At 39.9% G+C, this 21,499-nt stretch overlaps 1 protein-coding gene across 1 annotated transcript in view; it reads right to left on the reverse strand.

Moving 5' to 3' along the window:
* Positions 1-21,499, reverse strand: part of LOC140187055 (cytoplasmic phosphatidylinositol transfer protein 1-like) — a 319,781-nt gene that overhangs the window by 15,819 nt on the left and 282,463 nt on the right. The window contains exon 8 of the mRNA XM_072241968.1: positions 742-897. Coding sequence (XP_072098069.1) covers positions 742-897 — 156 coding nt within the window. The remainder of the gene's footprint in view (positions 1-741; positions 898-21,499) is intronic.

The following is a 21,499-nucleotide window of genomic DNA, read 5'->3' on the forward strand; positions in this document are numbered from 1 at the left end:
AGATTTATGCTGATTTAGAAACTGTGGATCCATATTCTGTGGTGCTGCAAATATAGAATAGCTGTCTCACAGCTTCTGAAACCTGGGCCGAATTCTGACCTCTTGCATCATCTGTGCGAAGTTTGCCCATTCTCCCTATGATCCTATGGATACTCCTGGTTCCTCCCACATTTTAAAGATGTGCAAGGTTAGTTAGTCACTAGAAATTGCTCCCAATGTAAATGAGAATTAGGGCACGTTGATCAGCCTGTGTGAGTGAACAGAGAAATAATTCAGGGACTGGGATCGTTGGGGTTGTTTGAGTCCTGGCATAACCTTGGTGCACCGAAAGAGCTTCTGTGTTGTAAGGAAAAATTAAAATATGAAGAAAACATGGTATTTTTAGTCACTGAGGAAGAAATATTGTGCAGTGTGGAAAATGAACTGCTGTTTCACTTTGAGCCACTTTCAAGTCACTGATACAGACCAATCTCTAAACACAAGAGATTCTGCAGCTGCTGGAAATACAGAGCAACACTTATAAAATGCTGGAGGAAATCAGAGGTCATGCAGTATCTATGGTGAGGAATAAACAGTTGACGTTTTGGGCCAAGATCCTTCATCAGGACTGGACTAATTTCACCACAGTATTAAGTCTCCACCGATAATTTGGAACAGTCTCCAAAACAGATTGTGTTGGACAATTACAATTACTTACAAGCTTCTACCTGCTATTTCGCACTTCAGTTTTTTTGGACTAACCTTGTGCACAAATTGTTCCACTCTTGTCTGAAGTCCCCAAACTTCGAATTTTACAGTCACCAATTTATAGGAGCACATGATAGGTTTCTGAGTCTCCCTCCAGCCTTCTTTTAGCATGCCTCGCTGTGTCTTCTCTGACTTAAAATACCTGAGGTCCTGAAACACAGGGAAATCTCATGTTAGGTGAAGTAGTTCCAATTTTCCTCTTGCAGTGTAACTGCACAGCCATTAAAGTTACTGTGGAGCAAACACTTCCATTCGAGACGGCAAATGGACTGCACACATAAGGCACACAATAATATTATACCCTGCATGTAAGCAATGATTTTGTTCAAAGCTACAAACACTTTAGGAAGATGGAATGTGTGGAATGAATCAGAAAATAAGAGGGTTTTTTTTGCCTTCCTTTATCTTCTTGGACAAAAGTTTCGACAAGTCAACCTGCTCTGAAGATGACATACATAATATTGTCTAAGGACTCATCCTCTGAAATTCCATTCTTTCCAGTTGACATGAGCTTTATAAAGCATGTCTGACAGCACAACTAAGGCCAGAAATTGATGGCACATGGCATTGCTTATATGAACCTGCACCTTCCCATTCGACTTCATAATGTCTTGTGATCAAAAGTCCTGTTCTATTTTCATTCCTTTGTGGACTGGATAGTAGCTTCATCCCAGAGTGGACATGGAGGCATAGAGTTAAAGAACACTACACCACAGAAACAGGGCCCTCGGCCCATCTAGTCCATGCTGAACTATTATTCTGCCTAGCCCTATTGATCCGCATGTGGATCATTGACCTCCAAACCCCTCCCATCCATGTAACTATCCAAATCTGTCTTAAATGTTGAAATTGAACCCATATCCTCCACTTCTGTTGCAGCTCGTCTCACAGTCTCACCATCTGGGTGAAGAAGTTCACCCTCATGTTCTCCTTAAACATTTCACCTTTCACGCTTAACCCATGATCTCTAGTTCTCGACTCACACAACCTCAGTGGAAAAAGCCTGCTTGCATTTACTCTATCTATACCACTCATAATTTTGTATATCTCTGTCAAATCTCCCCTCATTCTTCTATGCTCTAGGGAATAAAATCCTAAATATTCACCCTTTATCTATAACTCAGGTCCTCAAGTTCCAGAAAATCCTTGTAAATTTTCTCTGCACTCTTTCAATCATATTGATATCTTTCCTGCAGGTAGGAACTGTATGCAAAACTCCAAATTAGACCTTATCAATGTCTTATACAACATCCCTTTAGATCTCCTGAGATCTGCCCATTACCAATGCCCTTTCTAAGTGTTGTTAGAAATATCATGGGCCTAAGGGCCTGTACTGTACCGTGTGTTTGTCTTGGCAAGGTAGCTATGGAGACATTTCCTCTTGTGAGAAAGTCTGAAAACTACCATTCACCGTCTAAAGATAAGTAGTCATACCTTTGAGACACAAATGAAATGAATTTTCTTTTTACCCTTTGCAACCAATGAAGTACTCTTTCAAATCTTAGCACTGGTCCAAAATTTCTTGGAAGTTGTACTGTAGTCATGTACAGTCAGACATTTGGACTGCATACTTTCATCATGTATTCCTGGGTGCATTCAGTCCACACACACACACACACACACACACACACACACACACACACACACACACACACACACACAGTTTTTATTCATTTCAGGTACATTATTTATTTTTATTCTCAAACACTTCTCATTTGTTTCAGTCCATGGTCCAACATATCAACATATCAAAGCAATGCCGACTATTTAATAGTTCTGTAATTGCTTATGCATCTTCAGCTATAATCTAATTCTGCATTGAAGTTTGTTTGGTAAATCATTATTTAATTCAGTGCTTTCATTCGGTCCAACAATGGATGAGGTAACATTGAGTGTGTACAGCACAATAACTATTGTTTATCAGGTCTTCAGGAGTAAGTGAACACTCATAATTAAGATGTGGACTGATGATTATTCACTCTTTTAATATTCATAACCTGTAACTTCAATATGTTCTTAAGCTTGCAGACTGAATTATGACATGATTGTTTTTCATGTCTTCGACAGATTAATCTTAAGTTTTAACTTGGTAATGTTAAAAATTTTATTGAAAACCTATTGGTCTCACTAGTGTTTCTGACACATGATTTATAGTAATTTTTCTCCAAAACAATATACATATCTGATAACGTAGCTCTCCTAGGATGTGTAGCATTACACACAAAATCACTGTATTCTGTATTGTTGGTTCCCCTTTGTGGAGAAATTTGTAATGTCCATGTGATGTACAGATTCAAGTTTTAATTTTTAAATTCAGATTTGGAATTTAAAACACAAGATTTATGATACTAGAACTGTTTTGATACATTGAAATTGAATTATAGAAAGATACAGCACAGAAACAGGCCCTTCAAACAACTGAATCCACATTCACTATCAGCTGCTCATTTACACCTACTGCAGTTGTGTATATCCAGAGCTTCAGCACAATATCCCTGCTTTTGTACACAAGATCCTATATAGTACCACACTTCTCCTTTCTCCAGCCTTGTATCCCTTTTGCCAATCAACTTTCCAGCTCTTAGCTCCATCCCTCCCCCTCCTGTCTTCTCCTATCATTTCAGATCTCCCCCTCCCCCTCCCACTTTCAAATCTCTTACTATCTCTTCTTTCAGTTAGTCCTGATAAAGAGTCTTGGCCCGAAACATCGACTACTGTACCTCTTCCTATAGGTGCTGCCTGGCCTGCTGCATTCACCAGCATTTTTTGTGTGTGTTGCTTCCAATACACCCTGCCATTTTAAAGATCTGTTCACATAAATTCAAAAATTCCTCTGTTCCTGAATACAACTATTGCTGAATGTTGTGGGCATGCTATATTGTTGTCAGAATGTGTGGTGACACATGTGGACTAACCCCTGCAAATCCTTAGGTTGTGTTGCTTATTGACACAAACAACACATTTCACTGCACGTTTCAATGTAATAAATAAATCTGAATAAATGAATCTGCTATCTGTCTATCTGTTCAGCTGACATATCTATGTCCTATTACATTTGACTGCTGTCATCCTCAGGGTTTGTCACGACTATAAGTTTGGTATCATGATCAAAGTTTGAAATTGTACTTTGTATTCCAACATCCAAGTTATTGTACATATCAAAAAAAAGCATCAGTCCTTGAGGATCAGTCATTAAAAAACAAAAATGCAGTTGCTGGAAATCTGAAATTAAAACAGAAGATAATGGAAATGCTCAGCAAATCATCAGTGGAAACTCAAAGGTTACTGCTTACTGTTAATGACCTTTAATAAAACTGTCTATTTTGTCTGGTCTGAAAAGGAATCATTTACCCCAACTGTGTTTTTTTGTTCTTAAATAAATCTATTTTTATTTAAGTTAACTCTTCTATTTGATGGACAGTTGTGTTAACTACCCCTTTTTGTGGTGCTTTATAAAATCTTCTCTTAAGAGTCCACTGTATTTTTCTCATCAACCTTCTCTGTTACTTGGTTTAAGAAACATAATGTTCTCCTATATATCTTATATCAGGATTAGAAGGCAAATGCTATAACAAGACATTGGACAAACTTGGGTTGTTTTCTCTGGACTAGTGGAGGCTGGGGGGAGATTGATCGAGGTTTATAAGATTATGAGAGGCATAGACAGAATGGACAGGCATTATTTTTTTCACAGTGTTGAAATGTCTAATACCAGAGAACATGCACTTAAGATGAGAGGGGGTAATTTCAAGGGAGATGTAAGGGTCAGGGTTTTTTTTTACAGAATGATGGGCACCTGGAATGTGCTTTAAAGAGATGAATATAAGAAAAATGGAAGGAATCAGACATTGTTTAGGCAATGGGGATTAGTTTAGTTAGCCATTTGATTACTAATCTATTTGATGGGCTGAAGAGCCTGTTCCTCCTCACAAAGGCAGCCTTTCCAGCACATTCTGTCTACCAATTTTCACCTTATTCACCTCCATGATTTCTATTTTTACTAATATTTTGTCAGCATCTTCTTTTTGTGTATACACTGAAACAAGGCACTCATTAATTATGCTAGCCTTGCCCTGCTCTCTAAGTTTATATTTCATTTCTCAAAAGATTCACTCTACTTATTTAATCCTGCTATTTAAAGCTAGTAAATAATGTTTAAGCTCCTTTTATATACCATTCTCTTCTCATAATATCTTTTCATCAGTCTTTATTTCTTCCCCTTTCAACTTGCTTGTTCTTTGCTAATACTAATCAATGTTACAATAATCCCACTTGGGTACACTTAGTGTTCTCTGATGACACTTAGTCCTGGGGACAAAACCATCCACACTGCCTTCATCAATCTTAATCTACCTCAAAAAACTCAAGGTAATCAGTGAGATAGAGTTTCACAAAGCCACATTGACTCTCTCTGACCAGCCCCTGCCTTTCCAAATGTATAAAATCTTACCCCTTAGTAAGGATTTTCTCCAATAATTTCCCACCACTGACATAAAGCTCACTAACCAGCAGTTATCTGGTTTCCCTGACCATTAAATATTAATTCTTTTCCCCTCCCTTTGTCTTTAAACTTTCAGTCCACTACTGAAGTCGATGATTTGGTCCCAGGGCTCTGGATATGTCCCAAGGTAAGTTCTACTTGCAGCAAAACCCAAGGATAAGTACCTTCCTGGTTGTCTGTTGAGTTTGGGAACTCCAGCAAATTGCAGCCTGGCATTCAATTATAATTACTTACAGTTCAATAGTTACAGCAAGTGAAAATACATCCATCTCCCAGGTTCAGCCAGGACATGGTTAATGCACCTGGTATGAAGCACGTTTGAAGAGATAAACAGTATATCTTAATCGTCTGTCTTTTATATGAAGTTTAAGGTTTAGGTATCTCCAGCTAAAATGAAATGATACTTTCTCTGATCCTGGACACAAATGATACAACTATATTGTTTTCCCAAAGGGCCTAGGATCTCTGGAACTCTCTTCCTTGGAGAACAGTGGAAGCAGGGTATCTGAATATTTTTTTAAGTGAGAGGTTGATAGATTCTTGTTAAGCAAGAGGGTCGAAAGTTCCCAGAGATAAGTAAGGAAGTAAAGTTGAGGTTATAATCTGCTCAGCCACAAATGTTGCAGAAGGCTAAAGGAGCTCTGCAATCTACTGTGAATAATTTGTCTGTATGTATGTCTGATAATGAACTTACACTGAGCATACTGAGTTAAAATAGCACATCGACTAAAAATGCCAAAAAAAAGACTTCTCATCCCTTTGTTCCAGTCTTGATGAAACATTGCCTGTTTACTCTTTTCCACAGATGCTGCCTGGCCTGCTGAGTTCCTCCAGCATTTTGTGTGTATTACTTTGATTTCCAGCATCTGCAGATTTTCTCTTGTTCAAGATTATTTAATGTAATTTCCAGTACTCAGGTGTCAAGTAGAATGAAATAACCGTTACTCTAGATTCGATGAAGCAGCACAATCAGAATAAGAACATAATATTAAAAAAAATATATAATTAAGTTTGCTTATATACATAGATTGATTTTTTGTAAATAAAGTGATGCTAGGTACAGGCGTGTCTGTACATGAAGTCATTGACAGGAAATGATATAGTAGTGCTGGTGGGATAGGTTAGTGGGTGGAAGTATTGATCAACCTCACTGCTTAGGGAAAGTAACTGCTTTTGAGTCTGGTGGTCCTGGCATGGATGTTATGTAGCCTCCTCCTTGATGGGAATGGAACAAACAGTCCTTGAGAAAAGTGGGTGGGATGCTTCGTGATATTGCTGGCCTTCTTCTGGCACCTTTCGGTATGGCAGGGACTACCTGTCATAGAGCTTTCCTGTCCACTGCTATGCAGCTCCTGTACCATGCAATGATGCAGCATGGTAAGATGCTCTCTACTGTGCAACTGGAGAAGGCTGTGAGTATTGAGTGCAGCCCAGCTCTCTTCAGTCTCCTCAGAAAGTTGAAAGTATTGGTGAGTTTTTTTGATTATGTAGAGTACGTTCTGGGACCATGAGGGATTGTGCGAGAAGTGCACACCCAGGATTTTGAAACAGCTTTCAGTGTCCACTGCTGTACCGCCGACGTGAAGAGGGATGCGAGTGGTTTCATCTGTCGCGAACAATATTTGTTGTTTAGTTCATCGACTGATTTGTGAAATTCAATTGACAAATTTCCCTGAACACTACAATTAAGTAGGATATAAAATATCTTCTGCCAGTGCAAAGATAATTCAGTGAACTGGTCAATTAACCAGTCACTAGAAATTTGTTTGCTGCTGATAAAAGCTTCATGCAGTCAAATTAATTCCACTTAGTGCTAGACTTTGTTGAAACTTAGAAAGCACAGAAAAAGGAACTCAGAATCAGAATTGGGTTTAATATCACTGGCATATGTCATGGAGTTTGTTGTTTTGTGGCAGCAGTACAGTGCAAATCAAAATAATAAATACCTACAAAGTACAATGAGATATATATGTCTACACACACACAGAATTAAATTAAATTAGTGCAAAAAGAGAGCAAAAAAATTTTAAAATAGTGAGGTATAATAGTGTACATGGGTTCATTATCCATTCAGAAATAGAAACATAGAAAACCTACAGCACAATACAGGCCCTTCGGCTCACAAAGCTGTGCTGAACATGTCCTTTCCTTAGAAATTACCCAGGGTTACCCATAGCCCTCTATTTTTCTGAGCTCCATGTACCTGTCCAGGAGTCTCTTTCTCTCCTTCAATATTTTTATTAGTTTTTACATAGAAGAATACAGAGTACAAGAAGATATATATTATAAGTCAAAAGAAAAAAATAAAATAGTACCAAATACATTATATTAAGAATACAATTACAATCACAAAACCCTGTATTCATAAAAATTAAATTAAATCGTAATATTGCAATATAATAATTTTGTTACACAGAAAAAAAGTCTAAACCCACTACCAAAGTCAGAGCTGTTAGGAAAAGCAAGAAAAAAGGGGAAAAAACCCTTATCATATAATAAAATTCATTATTAGTCACCATCCGTACTTTAACAACAAATCAAAGATTTTGAAAATAACTCAAAAATGGTCCCCACAATGTATAAAAGTCTTGGCTAGATTCAAAAACTGAACAATGGATCTTCTCTAAATTAAAAGACCCTATCATATCCGCTTCCATCACTGTCGCTGGCAGCCCATTCCACGCACTCACCACTCTCATCATAAAAACTTAGCCCTAACATCTCCTCTGCACCTACTTCCAAGCACCTTAAAACTGTGCCCCCTCGTGCTAGCCATTCCAGCCCTGGGGAAGAGCCTCTGACTATTCACACAATCAATGCCTCTCATCATCTTATACACCTCTATCAGGTCACCTCTCATCCTCTGTCTCTCCAAGGAAAAAAGGCCGAGTTCACTCAACCTATTCTCAAAAGGCAGGCACCCCAATCCAGGCAACATCCTTGTAAATCTCCTCTGCACCCTTTCTATGGTTTCCACATCCTTCCTATAGAAAGATGACCAGAACTGAGCACAGTACTCCAAGTGGGGTCTGACCAGGGTCCTATATAGCTGCAACATTACCTCTCGGCTCCTAATCTCAATCCCATGATTGATGAAGACCAATGCACCGTATGCTTTCTTAACCACAGAGTCAACCTGCGGAGCAGCTTTGAGTGTCTCATAGACTCGGACCCCAAGATCCCTCTGATCCTCCACACTGCCAAGTGTCTTACTATTAATACTATATTTTGCCATCATATTTGACCTACCAAAATGAACCACATCACACTTATCTGGGTTGAAATCCATCTGCCACTTCTCAGCCCAGTTTTGTATCCTATTGATGTCCCACTGTACCTCTGACAGCCCTCCACACTATCCACAACACCCCCAAACTTTGCATCATCAGCAAATTTACTAACCCATCCCTCCACTTCTTCATCCAGGTCATTTATAAAAATCACGAAGAGCAGGGGTCCCAGAACAGATCCCTGAGGCACACCACTGGTGATCGACCTCCATGTGGAATATGACCCACCTACAACCACTTTTTGCTTTCTGCAAAAGCCAGTTCTGGATCCACAAAGCAATGTCCCCTTGGATCCCATGCCTCCTTACTTTCTCAATAAGCCTTGCATGGGGTACCTTACCAAATGCCTTGCTGAAATCCATATACACTACATCTACTGCTCTACCTCCATCAATGTGTTTAGTCACATCCTCAAAAAATTCAATCAGGGTCGTAAGGCACGACCTGCTTTTGACAAAGCCATGCTGACTATTCCTAATCATATTATGCCTCTCCAAATGTTCATGAATCCTGCCTCTCAGGATCTTCTCCATCAACTTACCAACAACTGAAGTAAAACTCACTGGTCTATAATTTCCTGGGCTATCTCTACTCTGAATCTGATGTTGGAGGGGAAGAAGCTGTTCCTAAAATATTGAGTGTGTGTCTTCAGGCTCCTGTACCTCCTCCTTGATGATAGCACTGAGAAGAGGACATGTCCTGGATGATGGGGATCCTAAAAGATGGATGAATTCTTTTTAAGGCATTGCTTTTTGAAGAGGTTCTTGATGCTGGAGAGCCTAATGCCCATGATGGAGCTAGCTGAGCATATAACTTTCTGTAGCTTTTTCTGATCCAGTGTAGTGGCATTCCAGATGGAGATGCATGCTCTCCTCACTGGGAACAGCTATAGAAATTTGTTAGGGTCTTTGATGACATGCCAAATCTTCTGAAACGCCTAAATCAAATATAACCACTGTCATGCTTTGTTTGTAATTGTATCAATATGTTGGGCCCAGGATAGATTTTCAGAGATGTTGACATTCAGGAACTTGAAACTGCTCACCTTTTCTACTGCTGATCCCTTGAAGAGAGCCAATGTGTGTTCTCTCGACTTTCCCTGCCTGAAATCCACAATCAATTCCATGGTCTTAATAGCAAAGCTATTGTTACAACACCACTGACCTATCTCACACTTGTACCCCTCCTTAGGGGGACAAAGAACCCTATGGAAAATCCTGGGAATTCTGGAAAATGTTTCTCACCCTCTGCATGTCACCTTGGCTGAACAGAGGAGCACCTTTAGACAACAGCGTTGCTTCAAAGAGTGCTATATGAGGTCATTCTTACCCTCGGCCATTAGGCTCTATAATGTGTCAACCCATGCCGGGGAAGTGATGGCCCCCTCCTGCTAGATTGTTTGAGGTCACATTTTTATTTTTTCTTGCTTCTCTTCTAATATTTTTGTATTTCTGTGCACATATAATACCACTGTGACACTGTAATTTCCTTTGGAATCAATAAAGTATCTATCCACCTATCTACATATTTCCTTGTCATCATCTGAAATTCTGCCAACAATAGTAGTGTTTTGGGAAAATTTATAGATGATGTTTCAGCTGTGCTGAGTCACACAGTCGTGGGTGTAGAGAGAGTAGAGCAGTAGGCTGAGCAAACATCCTTGAGGTGCACTTATGTTGATTGTCACCAGGGAGGAGATGTCATTTCTGATATGCGCTGACTGTAGTTTCCCATTTATAGATGATGTTTGAGCTGTGCTGAGTCACACAGTCGTGGGTGTAGAGAGAATAGAGCAGTAGGCTGAGCAAACATCCTTGAGGTGCACTTATGTTGATTGTCACCAGGGAGGAGATGTCATTTCTGATATGCACTGACTGTAGTTTCCCAGTGAGGAAGTCAAGGATCCATTTGCAGTGGGAAGTACAGAAGCCCAGGGTTTAGTAATTGTTGATTAGTACTGAGGATATGATTGTGTAGAATACTGCGCCATAATCAATCAACAGTTTGATTGCCTGATGTATGTAATCCAAAGCTGATTGGAGGCCGTTATTTAAAATTTGTAAAGAAATGATAACAAATGCAGTCTGAGTTTATCTATCATCCATGATGTAGTAAAATATCTCAGTCATTTCACACGGAAATACCACTCCATAAGAATAGAACGCATAAAGGTCAAATGACAGGTTCCGAACAGACTGAGAAGCAGCTAACAGGAGAGGTTACAGCTGAGAGAGCGGGTGTGAAATACAACTGGCAGAGAAAAGGGGGATGTAAAAGACATTGGAGTTTAATGTGTGGAGGGATGTAATGATAGGGCTGTACAGGTCACAGTAGGGAAACTATTAAAGGATTTGTGTACATGGACACGGAGATTGAATTCACTTTGCAGGGATGTGTAAGCAGTAAAGATCAGCAAAGACATGAGTGGCAAGAATAAGTTTTCAGAGCGCCATATATATGGAAATGCTTTGTGAGTTTAAATCTTTCTTTTTTTATCTTATTCACCAAGATGTATTTGATCTTTGTGACATAAGTTGAAAACAAGGGAACATAAAGATCTTCACATGAAGGAGGTCTGTGCGGGCAGGTCCGAATGTTGGACTCCAGCAATCCCTGAAGATGAAGGTCAGGTCAAGAGGATAAAGACCTACAACATCTCCTGCTAGTCCCAAGGTCAAGGAGCATGGTCAGCAGGTCCTGAGCCGACAGCCAGTGATCACCAGTAGGGGGTGGAGGTACAAAGGGGCTTGTTTTGCTGTTTTGGCTGTCATGTTGTATATTGGCTGTGTGTTGTTCTGCTGAACATTGCCGGCATGATGTGTTAGTGCTGGGTGTGGCAATACTTGCGGACTGCCCCCATCGCATCCTTGTTAATGCAAACTACGCATTTCTCTGTTTGATGTACAGTGGTACTGGGAAGTTTGTGAATCCTGTAGAACTTTCTCTATTTCTGCATAAATATGATTTAAAATGTGACCAGATCTTTACATAAGTCCTAAAACTAGATAGAGAACCCAATTAAATAAATAACACAAAAACATTATTCATTCATTTATTTATTGAGAAAAATGATCCAATATTACATGTATTTGTTGAAAAAAGCATGTGAACCTCTGGGGTAATGCCTTTTACAAAAGCTATTTGGAGTCAGGTGTTCCAATCAATGAGTTAAGATTGGATGTGTGGGTTGCAAAGGTGCCCTGCCCTATAAGAAAGACACACAAAGTCCGGCTCTTCTCAGTAAAGATCTGTTTATGTGCGTCATGCCTTGATCAAAACAATTTTCAAGGGACCTTAGAAGAAGAGTTGTAGAGAAGCATGAAGCCGGAAAAGGCTGCAAAAGCATTTTTAAAACCTGAGTGTTCATTAGTCCACAGTAAGATAAGTTATCTACAAGTGGAGGAAACACCTACGCTCTGTCCGCCAGAGAAAGCAGGATCTCCCAGTGGCCACACATTTTAATTCCACGTCCCATTCCCATTCTGATATGTCTATCCACAGCCTCCTCTACTGTCAAGATGAAGCCACACTCAGGTTGGAGGAACAACGCCTTATATTCTGTCTGGGTCGCCTCCAACCTGATGGCATGAACATTGACTTCTCTAACTTCCACTAATGCCCCACCTCCCCCTCATACCCCATCCGTTATTTATTTATATACACACATTCTTTCTCTCTCTCTTTTTCTCCCTCTGTCCCTCTGACTATACCCCTTGCCCATCCTCTGGGTTTTTCCCCCTTCCCCCTTTTCAATCTCCCTGGGCCTCCTGTCCCATGATCCTTTCATATCCCTTTTGCCAATCACCTGTCCAGTTCTTGGCTCCATCCCTCCCCCTCCTGTCTTCTCCGATCATTTTGGATCTCTCCCTCCCCCTCCCCCTTTCAAATCTCTTCCCAGCTCTTCCTTCAGTTAGTCCTGAAAAGGCGTCTCGGCCCGAAACGTCAACTGTACCTCTTCCTAGAGATGCTGCTTGGCCTACTGCGTTCACCAGCAACTTTGATGTGTGTTGCTTGAAACATAGTACTGTTGCTACTCTCCCTAAGAGTGGACATCTTGCAAAGATCACATCAAGAGCACAATATGCAATGCCAAAGGAGGTGAAAAAGTGGCAAATTGGATCAGCAAATTTGCTGATGATAAAAAGATTGGAGGTATAGTGGACAGTGAGGAAGGTTTTCAAAGCTTGCAGAGGGATTTGGACCAGCTGGAAAAATGGGCTGAAAAATGGCAGATGGAGTTTAATACAGACAAGTGTGAGGTATTGCACTTTGGAAAGACAAACCAAGGTAGACCATACAGGTAAATGGTAGGGCACTGAGGAGTGCAGTAGAACAGGAGGATCTGGGAATGTAGATACAAAATTCTCTAAAGGTGGTGTCACAGGTAGATAGGGTCGTAAAGAGAGCTTTTGGTACATTGGTCTTTATAAATCAAAGTATTGAGTATAAGAGTTGGAATGTTATGGTGAGGTTGTATGAGGCATTGGTGAGGCCGAACTTGGAGTATTGTGTGCAGTTTTGGTCACCAAATTACAGGAAAGATATTAATAAGGTTGAAAGAGTGCAGAGAAGGTTTACAAGGATGTTGCTGGGACTTGAGAAACTGAGTTACAGAAAAGGTTGAATAGGTTAGGACTTTATTCCCTGGAGCGTAGAATAATGAGGGGAGATTTGATAGAGGTATATAAAATTATGATGGGTATAGATAGAGTGAATGCAAGCAGGCTTTTTCCACTGAGGCTAGGGGAGAAAAAAACCAGAGGACATGGGTTAAGGGTGAAGAGGGAAAAGTTTAAAGGGAATATTCGGGGGAGCTTCTTCACACAGGGAGTGGTGGGAGTGTGGAATGAGCTACCAGACGAAGTGGTAAATGCGGGCTCACTTTTAACACTTAAGAAAGACTTGGACAGGTACATGAATGAGAGGTGTATGGAGGGATATGGTCCAGGTGCAGGTCAGTGGGACTAGGCAGAAAAATTGTTCGGCACAGCCAAGAAGGGCCAAAAGGCCTGTTTCTGTGCTGTAATATTCCATGGTTCTAAAAAGAACCCAAGGGTAAAAGACCTGCAGAAATCTTTAGAACTTGTTAGAGTCTGAGTCAAAGTCCTGACCGTAACCTATAGAAACATTGTGGAAGGATCTGAAGCAATGAGTTCATGTAAGGAAACCCACTAACATCCCAGAGTTGACGCAGTTTTGTCAGGAGGAATGGCCTAAAATTTCTCCAAGCTGATGCGCAGGACTGATTAACAGTTACTGGAAACATTTGGTTGAAGTTATTGCTGTTAAGGCAAAGGTTCACATACTTTTTCCAACTTGTAATATTGGATCATATTTTCTCAATAAATAAGTGAACAAGTATAACAATTTTTTGCGTTATTTATTTAAATGGGTTCGCTATCTAGTTTTAAGACTTACATGAAGATCTGATCACATTTTAGCTCATATTTATATAGAAACAGAGAAAATTCTACATGGTTCACAAACTTTCTAGCACTACTGTACGTGTGAATAATAAATCTAATATAATAAAATAAAATCTGATGAACCATGAAAGACTGAGGTTCAAATTAGTTAACTCAGAGAAGTAAAGATTTTCAATATTACCCAAACTTGTTTTCATCTGTGCAGAATTGGCAGGAATGAGTGAAGCTACAATATTAACTTATAATATTGAAAGGATAAATGACCAATGAAGCGAAATTGGACGGGACACTTGGGCACAAACATAAATTACAAGTAATAGTGTATTGTGGGGGAGGAAATAACTAATAGACAGCACATTCTATTAATGATACCAGGAAGAAAAAGAAGCACAGCAAAAGGAGCTTCTGTAGCTCCTTGTTTTAACAAATGATGGCATTTAAAAAAATCAGACTCAGAAAGAAGGAAAAATTCCCCATAAATTTATCCCCAGTCAGTTGTGCTAAACACTGCAGAGTACTACTGCATTAATTTTCCAAACTCATTTCCATCAAAGTACCAGACAGTGTCATTAATGGTATTGGCAGAGGATGAATTTCAAAATTCACAATTTACAGTACATTTATTATCAAAGCATGTTATACATTATACAACCTTGAGATTCATCTCCTTACAGGCAGTCACAAAACAAAGAAACCCAATAGAACCTATTAATAAAAAGACCATCAAACACCCAATGTGCAAAAAAAAACCGAATCATGCAAACAATAAAAGTAGCAAATAACATTCAGAACAGAAGTTCACAAAAGTGAGTCTACAGCAGATTCAGGAGCCTGTTAGTTGGAGGCCACAGTCTCAGTTCTGCGCAAGAGTCAAGTAAACCTTATGGAGCAGTGACCTAAACTGTCCTGTCCCTTGCCTTCGGTCTTGACACCCCAATCTTTTCAGTCTGGCCCAGTGCATAAATCATCCAAACCTCGGTTCATTCCTTATTCTTGGACCTCAGCCCTGCTGGCTCGATATGCTCTTGAGCCCAGACCCACCTCTTTGATTTGGCCTATACCCAACTTTTTCAATTTGGCCTGGCACTTAAATCAATCAAGCCTCGGATCTTTCCTCATTCTTGTGCCTGGACTCTGTCTTGCCTCTAAGCACCTTGCCTAAGTTCTGCCGCATCAAATCCCCTTCAAGTTGGCTCTAGCAATGGCTCATTTCTCACTCTCATGTGAGCAATAGTTAAGGTGCCTCAATTCAGTCCATACACATCACATCGCAACTGTCCTGCACCTTTGAGACTTCAGTTCATATTGCAATACTGCCCAGTTGAACAGGCGGTTCAAAAGCTCAACTTGAGGAAGGAAGTTACAGGCTATTGATTACAGTGATTATTTACCAGAAAAAGTGTGATTAATAAAGTAATAAGTTTTCTTCTTTGTTTTGTTTGCTGCTGGTAAGTAGTCACTGAGCTTCACCAGCACCATCTTAAACCGGATACTTTCAAGGAAAATGAGAATATGCCTTTAAAAAAATCCAATGAGATTGAAGTGAATCTGCAAGCATCCAAGATGTGCACCAAATTCACCTTTTATGACAATGGCATAGAAGGCAGCAGTTCAGCCCATTGTGTCCATGAAGCCACCTAGCAGAGAAGCGATCTGCTACAGATGGAAACATCCTCTCCACGTTCATTCCATTTAAGCCTTTCAATCTTCAATTGGTTTTAGTGAGATTCCACCCCCGCCACCTCCTCATTCTTCTAAACTCCATCCATTCCTTTTTGGTTCTTTTGACACTTATCTGCACACAGTGAAAGCTTGCAGCAGATTCAGATCCAGATTTATTTATTACATGTAAAGTATATCAAGATATAAAGTAAAATGTTTGATTCGCATTAATAACCTGCATACCCAAGAATGTGCTGGGGGCAGCCTGCAAGAGTTGCCACATATTCTGATGTCAACACTGCATGCCCACAATGTTCTATAGAGCCACACAAGCAATGAGATCTGGATTCGACCAGAGCAGCCTATTACTGACACATATCTGAATGTGGGATGGGCCTACGGAATCATGGTAATGCACTCAGCACTTGAGTTCGGGATTGAAACCAGCTCTCCTGAAGCTGTGAGGGGAATTGCTAAGTGGCGCGTCACTGTGTCATTCAGTAACACACTGATGAAATCTCACGAACAAACAGCAATTTGTCCTGATTTAGCAAACATCTCAGTTAATGGATTAATTAAGGCAAAAGGTTAATATGCAGTTTAATTGAATATGCTCATCTGCTGCCTGATAAATCTGTAACATTTTTGAGTAGATTTTATGTGAGTCAAACCCAAACAACATCAGAACTACTTAAGTCCAGCAATACAGTTGTTGCTAATATTAATTGTGACTGATTGGAGTGGATCTGAGTTCAAGAAAGCATTGAAATTTGTTACATTTTAAAATTCTTTGATCAGAATTGGTTTGTGTGGGTTATTTTGCATTTCTGAAAGCTGATCTGAAATAGTTCCATTCCTAAGATGGACTTTCTATTCATATTGATTAAAAATAAAAGATTAATAATCTCAGTAAAATATCATAGACCCCCTCTACCCAGTATTTTGTCAGTGAATGTGCATTCACTGGATAACAAAATTGATGACCTGTGGGTAAGATTGCTGTACTGGAAGGAAATGAGAGATTGTTGTGTTCTATGTTTGAATGAGATGGAGCTTTCTCCCAGATATGTCGATCAGATTTGTAGGCTTCTCGATTCACAGGACAGACCAAAGAGCTGATTTAGAAAAGGCAAAAGGTGAAGGTGTATGTTTCATGATAAACTCTGGGTGCTCTGGATTGCTCCCACATTCCAAAGACGTATGGGTTAGTGGGTTAATTGATTACATGGGTGTAATTGGTTGGCGCAGGCTCATGCTACCATTTCAAAGACCTTTTACCATACTGTATCTCTAAATAAAACTAAAGACCTGATGGATTGAATGACCTACACTGGTGCTTCTAATATTTTATGATTCCAATTTCAAATTACATATGAAAATAATTCAATTTATATCAGTGCAACTGACTCAAAAATGCTGAATAGGTGAACGGAATTTGGAGAAACATTATTCCAATTCTGAACCATTCATTCCAATTTCCAGCAAAAATGAAAGAATATATGTACAGAACCAAAGGGACGTTTTCCTTTTTGTAAACTTGTCAAGTTATCATTTGCATGCATGGCTCCCAGTGAAATAATGCAGAGGATGCAGCAAGGTGGTGGGTGCAGATTATGACCTGTTACTAACATCATCAGACATACGAGGGGTGATTGATAAGTTCATGGCCTAAGGTAGAAGGAGTCAATTTTAGAAAACCTAGCACATTTATTTTTCAACATAGTCCCCTCCTACACGTACACACTTAGTCCAGTGGTTGTGAAGCATATACATCCCTTCTTTGTAGAAGTGGTCCACAGCAGGGTGCTTGATAAGTTCGTGGCCTAAGGTAGAAGAAGATGAGTTATTAACTTCAAACTTTCTGCATTATCACTCAAAGAGTTGAGCTGCACGTGCATGTAACGAGAGCAACTTGGACCTCCAGGTGGTCCACAGCGGGGGTGATTGATAAGTTCGTGGCCTAAGGTAGAAGGCGATGAGTTATACAGCTCTCGTTACATGCACGTGCAGTTCAACTCTTTGAGTGAAAATGCAGAAAGGTTGAAGTTTCTCCTCATCTCCTTCAACCTTAGGCCACGAAATTATCAATCAGCCCATGCTGTGGACCACTTCTGGAGGTCCAAGACACCGACTTCTACAGAGAAGGGATCTGTATGCTCCATGGCCACTAGACTAAGTGTGTAAATGTAGGAAAAATAAATGTGCTAGGTTTTCTAAAATTGATTCCTTCTACCTTAGGCTACGAACATATCAATCACCCCTCATACTGATATTTTAAATGCCACAGATTTACAAGACATAAATCTTCATGTTTGCTGCTGTTACACATAGGAGTTTTTGCCCAGAGTCAAAGTTCAAACTTCAAACAAAATTCACTATCAAAGTACATATATGTTACCATGTATGGCCCTGAGATTCATTTTCTTGCTGGCATTCACAGTAAATACAAGAACCACAATAGAAACAATGAAAGACAACCCCCAATAGGATGGATAAACAACCAACGTGCTAAAGATAACCAACTATTCAAATACAAAAAGAAAAAATGATAATAATAATAATAAAGCATTAAATATCGAGAATATAACATGAAGAGTCCTTGAAAGTGAATCCATAGGTTGTTGAACAGTTGAGTGATGGGGCAAATGAAGTTATCCCCTCCAGTTCAAGGACCTGGTGGCTGAGGGATAACAACTATTCCTGAACCTGGTAGTATCTTCTTCCTGATAGCAGCAGCGAGAAGAAAGCATGGGCTTTCCACATAGATGTGCTCAATGGTGGGGAGGGATTTACCCATGATGGACTGGCCTTATCCACTACTTGTTGGAGGCTTTTTTGGTCAAGGGCATTGATGTTTCCATACCAGGCTGTGATGCAACCAGTCAATATACTCTTTGCCACAAATCTAAAGAAGATTGTCAAAGTTTTACATGACATGTCAAATCCTTGCAAACTTCTAAGAAAGCAGATGTGCTGCCATACTTTCTTCATAACTCAATATATAAGTTTGCTGATGACACAACAATTGTAGGCCATATCTTGGGTAATGATGAGTTTGAGTACAGAGAGGAAATTAAGAACCTGGTGGCATGGTGCGAAGACAATAACCTATCCCTCAACGTCAGCAAGAAGAAGGAATTGGTTGTTGACTTCAGAAGGAGTAGCGGACCGCACAACCCAATTTACATCGGTGGTGCGCAAGTGGAACAGGTCAAAAGCTTTAAGTTCCTTGGGGTCAATATCACAAATGACCTGACTTGGTCCAACCAGGCAGAGTTCACTGCCAAGAAGGCCCACCAGTGCCTTTACTTCCTGAGAAAACTAAAGAAATTTGGCCTGTCCCCTAAAACCCTCATTAATTTTTATAGATGCACCGTAGAAAGCATTCTTCTAGGTGCATCACAACCTGGTATGGAAGTTGTCCTGTCCAAGACCAAAAGAAGCTGCAAAAGATTGTGAACACGGGGCAGCACATCACACAAACCAATCTTCTGTCCTTGGACTCACTTTACACCGCACGCTGTCGGAGCAGTGCTGCCAGGATAATCAAGGACATGACCCACCCAGCTAACACCCCAAGGCTCAGGAGCTTGAAGACTCATACAGCCAGATTTGGGAACAGCTTCCTTCCAACTGTGATAAGACTACCGAACGGATCCTGACCCGGATCTGGGCCATACCCTCCAAATATCCTGACGTACCTCTTGGTCTTTTTGCACTACCTTACTTTTCCATTTTTCTATTTTCTATTTATAATTTAAATTTTTAATATTGACTAATTTTTATTACTTTAAATATTTTTAATATTTAATATTTGTAATCCAGGAAGCAGGAAGCACAGAATCAAATATCGCTGTGATGATTGTACGTTCTAGTATCAATTGTTTGGTGACAATAAAGTATAAAGTAAAGTAAAGTAAAGTAATGCTAATTCAGAGGAATTTAAAGTTGCAGACCCTCTTCATCTCTGATAACTGGCTCATAGATTTCCGGTTCTCTCTTCCTGAAATCAATTATTAGCTCCTTGGTCTTGCTGACATTGAGCAAGAGTTTGTTGTTGTGGTACTGCTCAGCCAGAGTCTGAAGCACTGCTATTAATAGTTTATTTAGTTTAGTGACGGATTCTAATTTTAAAGGTTAATAGATACATTCTTGTGTTGTCTCATAGTAATTGACAAACATTTTCTCATAAACAACTGATGGGAGGGTAGTGGAATTTGTAATTAATAGAACAGGATACTGGCTGGAGCTAGATCCTCACAGAAGAGAACCATATACAGTATCTGATGAAGAGTCTCTTGAACTCCCCAGAGGGTGAATGCAGAGTGCTTTGAAGTACCAGGCACATGTTAGACCATAATACATGGGAGCAGAATTAGGCCATTTGGCTCAACAAGTCCATTCCACTTTTCTATCATGGCTGGTTATTATCCCTCTCAACTCCATTCTCTTGCCTGCTCTCCATAACCTTTGATGCCCTGACTAATCAAGAACTCAACAACCTCTGCTTAAATATACCCAGTGACTTGCTCTCCACAGCCATCAACGGCAATGAATGCGCTGCCCTCTGGCTAAAGAAATTCCTCATCTGTGTGAAACCACCTTTTTACTAGGTCTCTGGAAATGCAGTTCATTAGCCCCTGGTTAACAGCCACTGGACTCCACAGCGAAGAAACCACCCTTCTCAGGCTCTGTATGTCTAGGGTGTTTACGTCTAGGGTGTATATGACTTAGGTCCCTGCAAATTCACGAGGTTGGAATGTCTTGCCCACCCAAACCCCAGTTTGTGTGAATGCTGTGTGACTTACTGCCTCCTGCAATCGCCAGTTGGCAAGAAATAACAGTTGTACACGGAATGCAACTATAAAGGAAGTATATTTAGGAATGTTAACTTAACCAACGAGTTATTAAAGAAAAGAAAGGAAAAAACAAAAAGGGCCCAATATAATTAAATGGTCACACGTGCATAGGTGGAGCTCAAATCTTCCAAAAGCCATTGTTTCCAATGTACTCAGGGCGCCAACTCCTATTCACCGCTTCCTGGTAAAAGTTCCCCTTTTGGACTCCAGTGGATTGTGAATTCCCACTGGTTCTTTTGAGCTTGTTCTCTCTCCATCTCCTGCCATAAAAGAACTCAACTCCCCTCGGTTTCTGAAACAAAAGCTGCTCCCTCTGTGGTCTCTAGAACCTTATCCCTCCTGATTGGATGACACACACATTCCTAAGCATCCCTTATCTTTAACAGTAACCCAAACACTGCCAGCAGAACACACTGCTTCTACAGAAAACACATTAAATGATATACCCTACAACATCAGCAGTAAAATCTTTACCAAGGTGTTGCACGTGTCGCTTTATTCTAATGCTTTGCCCTCTGGTCCTAGACTCACTTACTACACATAACATCCTCTCCACATCCACTCTATCTAGGCCTTTCAATATTCGATAGGTTTCAATGAGACCCCCTTTTCATTCTTCTAAATTCCAGTGAATATAGGCCCAGAGCTATCAAACACTGCTCTTCTGTTAACCCTTTCCTTCCTGGAATAATTTTTGTGAACCTCCTCTAGACCTTCTCCAATGCCAGTGTATCTTTTCTTCAATAAGGGGCTTAAAACTCAAAATCAGAATCAGAATCAGGTTTATTATCATCAGCATGTGTCGTGAAATTTGTTAACTTAACGGCAGCAGTTCAATGCAATGCATAATATAGAAGAGAAAAAAAATAAAAAATAAGTAAATCAATTACAGTATATGCATATTGAATAGATTAAAAAATGTGCAAAAAACAGAAATATATATTAAAAAAGTGAGGTAGTGTTCACGGTTTCAATGTCCATTTAGGAATCAGATGGCAGAGGGGAAGAAGCTGT

Source organism: Mobula birostris, chromosome 24 (assembly GCF_030028105.1).
Source record: "Mobula birostris isolate sMobBir1 chromosome 24, sMobBir1.hap1, whole genome shotgun sequence".
In the NCBI taxonomy this organism is placed as follows: Eukaryota; Metazoa; Chordata; class Chondrichthyes; order Myliobatiformes; family Myliobatidae; genus Mobula; species Mobula birostris.